Source organism: Cebus imitator, unplaced genomic scaffold (assembly GCF_001604975.1).
Source record: "Cebus imitator isolate Cc_AM_T3 unplaced genomic scaffold, Cebus_imitator-1.0 Scaffold280, whole genome shotgun sequence".
Lineage (NCBI taxonomy): Eukaryota > Metazoa > Chordata > Mammalia > Primates > Cebidae > Cebus > Cebus imitator.
In genome coordinates, this window is record NW_016107595.1 from 3,232,675 (window position 1) to 3,242,747 (window position 10,073).

General features: G+C 53.4%; 2 protein-coding genes across 2 annotated transcripts in view; one reads left to right on the forward strand and one right to left on the reverse strand.

Moving 5' to 3' along the window:
- NCAN (neurocan) overlaps window positions 1-4,475 on the forward strand; it is a 36,101-nt gene extending 31,626 nt beyond the window's left edge. The window contains exons 15-16 of the mRNA XM_017501412.2: window positions 1,006-1,188; window positions 2,043-4,475. Of these exons, the coding sequence (XP_017356901.1) occupies window positions 1,006-1,188; window positions 2,043-2,188 (329 nt within the window). The 3' untranslated portion in view covers window positions 2,189-4,475. The remainder of the gene's footprint in view (window positions 1-1,005; window positions 1,189-2,042) is intronic.
- A 2,195-nt stretch (window positions 4,476-6,670) lies between these two features.
- The window catches only part of HAPLN4 (hyaluronan and proteoglycan link protein 4), an 8,334-nt gene continuing 4,931 nt past the window's right edge, over window positions 6,671-10,073 (reverse strand). The window contains exons 4-5 of the mRNA XM_017501365.2: window positions 9,527-9,859; window positions 6,671-9,216 (exon numbers count right to left, since the gene is read on the reverse strand). Of these exons, the coding sequence (XP_017356854.1) occupies window positions 8,825-9,216; window positions 9,527-9,859 (725 nt within the window). The 3' untranslated portion in view covers window positions 6,671-8,824. The remainder of the gene's footprint in view (window positions 9,217-9,526; window positions 9,860-10,073) is intronic.

Sequence of the window (10,073 nt, forward strand, 5' to 3'; positions counted from 1 at the left end):
CAGACAGGTGCAGTCACTTCCAGCCCTGTGAGATGAGAACTGGGCAGAGGCGGGGACCTGCTGGCGTGCTGAGTGGGGTATCATTCCTGATCAAACTCAAAACGAGTTTACGGCCACCAGGCATGGTGGCTCCTCCCTGTCATCCCAGCACTTTGGGAGGCCGAGGAGGGAGGATTGCTTGAGCCCATGAGTTCAAAACTGGCCCGGGCAACATAGTGGGACCTCATCTCTGCAAAAAATTAAAAAATTAGCTAGATATGGTGCTGTGCACTGGTAGTCTCAGCTACTTGAGGGGCTGAGGCGGGAAGATCCCTTGAGCCTGGGAGGTTGAGGCTGCAGTGAGTTGTGATGATGCCCTCCAGACCCTCGTTCAAAAATAGCAATAAGAGCCGGGCCCCGTGGCTCATGCCCGTAATCCCAGCATTTTGCGAGGCTGAGGCAGGCAAATCACCTGAGGTCAGGAGTTCAAGACCAACCTGGCCAAGACGGTGAAGCCTGTCTATACTAAAAATATAAAAATTACCCGGAATGGTGATACATGCCTGTCATCTCAGCTCCTCAGAGGTTGAGGCAGGAGAATCACTTGAGTCTGGGAGGCAGAGGTTGCGGTGAGACGAGATTGAGCCACTGCTCTCCAGTCTGGGAGACAGAGTGAGACAGGCTTGGTGGCTCACACCTGTAATCCCAGCACTTTGGGAGTCCGAGGCAGGTGGATCACCAGATCAGGAGTTCAAGATCAGCCTGGCCAAAATGGTGAAGCCCCGTCTCTACTAAAAATACAAAAATTAGCCGGGCATGGTGGCACGCGCCTGTAATTCCAGCTACTTGGGAGGCTGAGGCAGAGAACTGCTTAAACCTAGGAGGCGGAGGTTACAGTGAGCCGAGATCGCGCCACTGCACTCCAGCCTGGGCAACAGAGCACGACTCCGTCTCAAACAACAACAGCAGAAACTAGTTTAATCCCAGACGTGAGCACCTCTCTCACCAGAGATTCCTCTGTCCCAGTGCTCTGCGGTCCCCCTCCAGCAGTGGAGAATGCCTCACTCATCGGTGCCCGCAAGGCCAAGTACAATGTCCACGCCACTGTAAGGTACCAGTGCGATGAAGGATTTGCCCAGCACCATGTGGCCACCGTCCGATGCCGGAGCAATGGCAAGTGGGACAGGCCCCAGATTGTTTGCACCAAACGTAAGTACCTTCTCCCAGAGACCTCAACATAGGGTTTTGTTATTTCTAGTTTCCAGTTAAAACATCCTATTACTCCGCACATTGATCTGGCTTAATGTTTGCCTGATAATACAGCCTTGCAGATAAGCGAGAACTTACCAGCCTGTCTGGTGTTTCCTTCATGTGTGTATTTGTGTGTGTGTGTGTGTTTGAGATGGAGTCTTGCTCTGTCACCCAGGCTTGAGTACAGTGCTGTAATCTTGGCTCACTGCAACCTCCATCTCCCAAGTTCAAGTGATCCTCGTGCCTTAGCCTCCCAAGTAGCTGAGATCACAGGTGTCCACCACCACACCTGGCTAATTTTGTATTTTTAGTAGAGACAGGGTTTCACTGCGTTTGCCAGGATGGTCTCAAGTTCCTGACCTCAGGTGTTCCGCCCACCTCAGCCTCCCAAAGTGCTGGGATTACGGGCGTGAGCCACTGTGCCCAGCCTGGTTTTGTTTTTTTAGAGATAGGGTCTCTGTTGCCCAGGCTGAAGTGCAGAGGCTCAATCACAGCTCACTGTAGCCTCAACCTCCCAGCTCAAGGGATCCTCCCAACTCAGCCTCCCAAATAGCTAGGACTACAGGCATGTGCCACCACGCCTGGCTGATTTTTTATATTTTTGTAGAGACAAGGTCTCACTATGTTGCCCAGGCTGGTCTCGAACTCCTGGCTTCAAGTGATCCTCCCACTTTGGCCTTCCAAAGTGCTGGGATGACAGGCACGCGCCCTCGCATCTGGCTTCTTTCCTCACTTTCCCGAGGAGGCTCGCTGCATCAGGCCACCTGCCTCTCACCACCTCTTGTCCCTCCCTGTCCTTCACTTCCCTGCAGCCAGACGTTCACACCGGATGCGGCGACACCATCACCACCACCAACGCCACCACCAGCATCACCACCACAAATCGCGCAAGGAGCGCAGAAAACACAAGAAACAGCCCACGGAGGACTGGGAGAAGGACGAAGGGAATTTCTGCTGAAGAACCAGGCTAGAGAAAGCACAACATTCTTCCCACACCTCCTCTGGAGCCTTCGCCTGGGGAGACAGAACCCAGAGAGAAACGAGAGAGTCCAGAAGTCCCCGAACCCAAACCACATCCCCCCACGCATAATCCTTTGTACAAAGCTCCTCTTTCCCCCCTTTTTACGTACACAAGATCCTCTTGGCAGGTGGAGCCAGGTGTCTGAAAAGTCCATTCTCATCTGGCCGAACGCTGGGAGCATCTCCCAGCTGAGGGAAGCACAAGTGGCAAAGCTCATTGGTCTGGTCTCTTTTTTGCCAGGCTGACTGAAGCAGGCTTTGATGAGGGTGCATGAGTGTATGTTTGCATTCACACAAAGGAATTGCTTTTCACACCAGAGATTCAGACTCAGTCAATGTTGGCAGAATTCCTAAATCCAGGAAGAAGCCTGGACATAGGGTCATTAGCTTTGGGAATAGAAGGCTACACAGAAGCACACTGTTTTTGAACTTGATGACAACTCTCCCTTTACCCTGGACTTCAGCCCAAGTTCCGCCTTTGGTCTTGGTGGATAAACATGTATAGTGTGGAAATCCTATGTACTGCATTTTAGGGATGTCTTTAGAACAACCTCCCTCCATGCCTTCAGAGTTAAGAGTGAGAATAATCAAAGCAATATGTAGGTGATGAGGGAGAGTGTATTGCTAACCTTTCCAGGTCTAGTCCAGTGCTGAGATTTGGTGGTTCTGTGTGGGTGGTGAATCTCTTTCGCACAAATAAACAAGAGGATGTTTAGGGCTAGATGAGTCCAGATTTCTTCCCCCTCCATCTCTCAGGGAGACAAAGAACCTCCTTCCTGGATCAAGGAGGTGCTGCCAAGTTTTCTAGCCCAGTGCCCGTACCCAGTCCCAAGCAGACATTGGTAGTGCCCCTGCCCTGGGTCCCACCCCTTCCCCACCCCATTCTTGTCCGCAGCCATTGCCTGGTGGTCTAGAAACACTTAAAACTTGAAGTAGTGACACCTACCTGCAGTCATATTGTAGAGAGATGCTCAATTTTAAAACTGAAACACACACACACACACATTTTTCTCTTGTAGATTTTAATTTTTTAAGTGGAAAAAAACTCACTTTGCCTTCCTCCCCCACATGTGCAACCTATAAAAGGTCTCTCCACACCAGAGGCCAGGATCCAGTTCCCTCGTCTCTGGCAGGAAAGATCCACAGTTTTCCTCCATGTCTCTTACCCACTTTCAACCTCTCCAGTCTGGGTAAAATCTGTGGATCAGGGTTAAAAACCACAGTGGAGAATAGCCCTCTGCAGGAAAGAAAAATAAGCAAATATATGGTCCACCTAGAGGTTCAGTAAAGAAAGAAATGTGTTAACTGGACCTGAATCTCTTCTGGGAAGTAATTATGACCATTGCCAACTAAGAAGTAGACACCGTGCTAAGGACTTACATACAACCTCCTTGAATCTTTTCAACAGCCTATTGACTTCGAGACTGTGACATTCCCATTTTACACACAGTGAAACTGAGGCTCAGATATAAAGGAAAGGTACTGGCTTGAAATCACAGCCAAGACAGGAGTAAGAATTTGGAGTAAGAATTTGGTCCATACTCTGGCTCTCCCTACACTTTCTATCCATCACCAAATCCTACTCCAAATCTGGGAGTCAGAGCCAACTCCTGTCTTGGCTCTGACCCCAATCCTGGTCTGGACTCTGGAGAGGAGACTGACACATAATTGCACCCTCACACACATTTAGGAAATGGTTAAGAAGTGTAAACTGATCCCTTACATTTGTCTTCAATCTTCCTCGCTGTAGACATCTATCTTGTTACGATTATTCAGAAGGACCAGGGACATAGGTTTGTCTTCTTACTTTGATAACTCTTCTTAGTTTAAATTAGTAATAATAACACATCTTCAGCCATCCATGTCACACAGAAATTTTTCTTTGTTTGCGGGGGGCTGGGGATGCAATGTTTTCTGGGGGGTCTTTGTTTATGCTCCCTGCCCTCGAGCCCCTCAACCATTTGCCCTGCTCCCACCTCTGCTTCACGGTGGAGGGGGCTTTGGTCTTTCCTAATGTGGGCAGTTTGTCTTTTGACCTTTCCCTTTGGGATGTGCGTGTGTGTCTGCGTGTGCCACGTGCGTGGCATGCATATAAGTGTGTGCGTGTGAACGGCTTTGGGTCCTGCTGGTTTTGCTGTGAGCTGCAGTGTTCTGTGGGTCTGTGGCATCTGACACTGTGGACGTTAATGTACTTCTTGGACATTTTAATAAATTTTTTAACAGTTCAGCCTGCCTGTCACCACCGGATACCTTCATTCATCCATTCATTCATTCATTCAGCAAGTATTTACTGAGCAGCTGTTATAATCCATGTGCTGTGTTGGGTGCTCGGGAGACAGTGGTGAACCGGGCAGGCTTGATCCTTAGTGGGTGGTCAGAGAAGGCTTCCCAGAGGAGGGGAATACAATCTTAAGGAGAAGTCGCATTAACTAAATGAGGAGGGGGAAAAAGGAAAGGCATTCCACGCAGAGGAAAGAGGGAAAGCAAAAGTCCTCTTGCAGAAGGGAGCATGACTCATTTGAGAAACAGCAACGAGTCCACGCTGAAGCAGAGCGGTAAAGGCAGAGACTGGAGGGAGATGAGGTCAGAGAGGCAGGAAATGGACCACGCAGGGTCATATGGGCCATCGTGAGGAATTCGGGATTTATTATAATCAATAGTGGCAAAACAAACAAACCACAACACCATTAAAAGGCAATGCCAGGCCCGGCGTGGTGGCTCATGCCTGTAACCCCAGCACTTTGGAAGGCCGAGGCAGGCGGATCACCTGAAGTCGGGAGTTCGAAACCAGCCTGACCAACATGGAAAAACCCCATCTCTACTAAAAATACTAAATTGGCTGGGAGTGGTGGCGCATGCCTGTAATCCCAGCTACTTGGGAGGCTAAGGCAGGAGAATCACTTGAACCCGAGAGGTAGAGGTTGCGGTGAGCTGAGACCACGCCACTGCCTGGGAGTCAGAGCAAGACTCTGTCTCAAAAAAAAAAGAGAGATACTTGCATACATCAAAGATGATAATGTGCTTGAACTGTGAATAATTTACAATTTGCTCAACCACCTGCACCTAAGGTCAGAGTTGGCGGGGTGGGGGGATGTTTAACCCCACAAATAGAATCGCAAGCAACAACCACATTGAGATGCCACTTTTCACCTATCAGATTGACAAAAATAAAATGAGTCTGGTGAGGATGTGCGGAAAAGGTGAGTACTTTTTTTTTTTTTGAGATGGAGTCTCGCTCTGTCACCCAGGCTAAAGTGCAATGGTGTGATCACAGCTCACTGCAACCTCCGCCTCCTGGGTTCAAATGATTCTTTTGCCTCAGCCTCCTGAGTAGCCAGGATTACAGGTGCACACCACCATTCTGGGCTAATTTTTCTATTTTTAGCAGAGACGGGGTTTTGCCATGTTGGCCAGGCTGGTCTTGAACTCCCGACTGGTGATCCACCTGCCTTGGCCTCCCAAAGAGCTGGGATTACAGGTGTGAGCCACCATGCCTGGCCAGGTGAGTACATCTATTACTTGTGGAGTATAAATTGGCCCAATCTCTAAGGAAACATGGAAATAAATGAAAATGGCAAGTGTTAGGCTGGGTGCGGTGGCTCGTGCCTTTCATACCAGCACTTTGGGAGGCCGAGGCGGGTAGATCACCTGAGGTCAGGCATTCCAGACCAACCTGGCCAATATGGTGAAACCCCGCCTCTACTAAAAATGCAAAAATTAGTTGGGCATGGTGGTGCACGCCTGTAATCCCAGCTACTTGTGAGGCTGAGACAGGAGAATCGCTTGAACCCAGAAGGCGGAGGTTGCAGAGCCAAGATGGCACCACTGCACTCCAGCCTAGGCAACAAGAGTGAAACTCCATCTCAAAAAATAAAAATAAAAATAAAACGGGGAGTTTTGATTCCTTGAGCAAACAACTTCTGATATCCTCCAATCATACATGAACTTGCAAGTGATGATGTGGTACTTACTGCTAACAGACAAATATTGAGAACAATATAAATATCCACCATTAGGAATCTTACTACACAATTATGGTGCATCCAAATAATCGATCCTCTTCAGACTGTCAAAAGAATAGGGAAGAGGAGGCCGGGTGCAGTGGCTCATGCCTGTAATCCTAGCACTTTGGGAGGCTGAGGCGGGTGGGTCACCTGAGGTTGGGAGTTCAAGTCCAGCCTGACCAACATGGAGGAAATCCTGTCTCTACTAAAAATACAAAATTAGCTGGGTGTCGTTGCAGGCTCCTGTAATCCCAACTACTCAGCAGGCTGAGGCAGGAGAATTGCTTGAATCCGGGAGGCAGAGGTGGTGGTGAGCCGAGATCAAAACAAAAATAAAAGACCCCCAACCGTGTCGTGTAACATCTTATCCACCAAAGCACATTTATAAAGGAATTACTCACTGGCTGCCTCATTTCCTCATTCATCAAAAGAAACAAAGATTTATTGAGCCCCTACTGTATGCTTGGCACTCTCGGGGACCACAGAACAGCCCTGGTACAGCAGGAGAACACAGGTTCAGAAGGATTTTGTCACTTGGTCACACAGTGAGCAAGAAGAGGCAGGATTCAAACCCAAACCCACCTGGTCCCAAAACTCAGAGATGGATTTCCTAGAGATGACGTGACTATAAAGAGGGCCCCAGGAGAGACCCCAGTACTCCTGCAGGCAAGACTTTGGGACTGGGGTCTCCCATGGCCAGGGTGGCCTTGTCCATGGATCATGTCCCTGAGCTGCCCATCAACCCCGGGGAGTTTGGCTGGGTTCTGACCTAGCACAGATTGCCACGTAGAACCTGGTGGGTGTTGAAGTTGAAAGAACATTTCATCCCTCCTGGATCTCTAAGGAGGGAAATGTGGGTGGGGGTCAGGGAAGGAGAGGGGAACTCGGTGAGAATGGAGATGGGGTCTCAGAGGACAAATGAGGAGCTCAGTGCTTGCATATATCTCAAAGGGCCAGGGCACGCCATAGCCTCGGTTTCCTCATCTGCAGGACGGTGACAAACATGCCCGGATGTTGCAACATTGTCTCGTGCATAGCTGCTATCCAGCATAGAGTTAACGTGCAAACAGAAGGTGGCTTAGCAGCTCCAGAAGTCCAGCCCTGTCTGGGGAAGGGGCAGCCATCAGGCCCCTGATGGGGTGCAGTAGGGTAGCCCCAGTAGGAGGCACCCGGGACATCTGGCCCACAATGAGAAGTTCCTGAGAGCTGGAAGTTTGGTTGTCATGGAGACAACACTGACAGTCTCTATGGCGACTGCTTGGTGAGCAGGGCCCCGTTGTCGACAAGGAAAACCCTAGGGGGACAGGTGTTCTGTTACCTCGGACACCAGAGTTTGGTTTCCATGGCAACGGCGGTGGGGTCCAAACTCCCCAGGGGAGGAGCTTGGAGGGCAGCCTTGAACTGGAGTGGGACTGGAGACAGGGACAGTTTGTTTCCATGGTGAGAGCCAGAGAACTGGATGTTGGGTCACTCTGGGGACAGCTTCGGGGAGGGTAATCTCCATGGCGGTGGGTCAGGGTAGGGACAGCCAGAAGTCGAGGTGTAGGGCTCCAGGGTGGGGGCCAGTGAGATGAGAAACGTGTGGTATCCATGGCTACAGCGGGAGGAGGGAGGCACAGTCTTCATGGGTGTGACTGATGAAGGAATGGGTGTGTGACTCTAGGTGACAGGTAGCAGCAGGACTAGTTGCCTTGGTAACAGTGGGACCCAGGGCAGCTGCTCTCCAAAACGAGCGACATGGACCTCCAGATCCCCGGGCCTGGGGAGATGGTCTCTTTGGTGACAGTCCAGGAAGGGGGCGTCTGGGGACAGGGCCGGTTTGCTCTCCCTTCAAAGAAATACCTGAGGGGTGGGACATGGCCCCCAGTCAGTGAGCCAGCTGGCTGCATGTCAGTCTGAGGTGGCAGATGGAGGTGCTCTCCCATGAAACTAGAAGGGTGTGCCCTGTTACCTGGAAATTTCAGGGGATTCTCAGGGAGAGGGGCAGAATGGAAGTCTCCAGTACTCAGGTCACCAAAGGGGAAAATAAGTGCCTTGGCTCGCAACCTCCATGTGACCACGCGGAGTGACCCCAAAACTCCTGTAGTCTCTCCAGGTGACGAGGAGGAGGGGGCCCAGTGTCCACGTGACCGCAAGGGACTAGTGTGCAGTCTCCAGTGAGATGCAGAGGGTGTGAGGCCAGTCTCCAGTCAATCCCGGGGTCCAGCCACCAGGCGACCACGAGGGCGGTTTGTCTGTTTCCAAGTGGCCTCGGGAGGCGTGGCCAGTCTTCAGGAGACTGCGGCTCTGCTGGCCTCTGAGGTCCTCAGTGGGCGTGGCCCTTATGGAGAAAGTTGGGGAGTGGGGAAAATCCTCTGTCCAGAAAAGGTGAGGGCTGGGCTCCAGGGAACTCCAAAGTACTGTTCTGCCGGATTAGCCAGTCTCCAGGAACCCCAGGGGCACAGTTAGTTTGTAAGGGACCACAGGTTATGTGGCCAGTGTCCAGAGCTTCAGGGGCGTGGCCAGCCTCCAGGGGACTGCAGGGCTCTAGACCAGTGGTCATGCGCCCTGGCCGTCCGCCTGCTCCCAGCCTAGACGCGCAGCGGGGTCCAGGCAGCAGGGTCGCGCGCGCCCCCCGCCCAGCCGCCGCCCCCTGCCCAGCCCCAGCCCCAGCCGCCGGGTGCTGGGTCCGGTGCGCCGGGCGCGCGGTAGCAGTAGACGCCGAAGAGCCGTCGGGTGGCGTCCGGGAAGCCCAGGCTGCGCACGCCAGGCCAGCGGCCTCCGCAGCGCGCGCGCGGGTTCACGATGGGGTAGCGCGCGCTGCCATCGGCCAGCCAGCCGGCGGTGCAGCGGTCCAGCAGCTGCAGCTTCCATGCGGCAAACAGCTGCCCCACCTTGGCCACGGCCGCGCCACGCGCAGCACACGCGCGCGCAGCTCCGGAGAAGGGTACCGGCCGCAGCGGCTTCAGGAAGAACACGCGCCCTGCGAGGGTGGGATGGGAGACGGGTTATTAGTGAGGCTCCTGGGACCCGGCCTCAGGATTCAGGACGGCGCCCCCGCATGCAACCCAGGACTCTGGCCTTGGCCTCGGAATCCAGAACAGATCCTCCTCTGCAGCCTGGGACCGCAGCTTAGGCCCAACCAGTGTCGGTGCCAGGCGGCGTGTGCTGCGCCTAGACACTCTTGGGAGAGGGATCTCCTGTTTCTGATCGCTAAGAGCTGGGTGGGGAGGAAGGCCCCCGGGTTGGGGTAGTGTTGCGGCAGAGGCCTGTCTTGGGATGGGCCTACGCACCCGGCAGGTTGGACGTGAAGCAGAAGGCGTCGTAGCGTTCCTCGGCGTTATGGCGATACCCGTAATTGCGCACGCCGCCGTTGGCACCACCGTGGGCCCCTGCGCTCCCGGTCCCGCCCAGGCCGCCGCAGGGCTCCCGGGGCCGGCTCACGGGGTACTGCACTGAGCCGTCGCGCAACCAGCCTGCGTTGCACCAGTCCAGGCCGTCGCGCCAGGCCGCGTGCAGCTGCTCTGCCGATGCCAGGATGCCATCCTGCTCCGCGCACGCGCGCTGCGCCTCCGCGAAGGTCAGCTTGTATCGGCCTCCACGGGGGTGGTAGGGAAAGACCACGCCTGGCGGGGGGCGCACGGGATCAGCCGGTACACCCCGGCCCGCCCTCATGCAGCTGACGTCTGGGGTGCTGTGTGACTCTTTAACCGGGACCTTCCAGTCCATTCCTCCTCACTCCGGCCTCAGAACTGACCACGCCCCTCCCCAGATTCCACCCCATATGGCTGCCTCCCTTTGCCTTAAGCTTGGGAGTCACTTGACTCTACCTCTCAACAA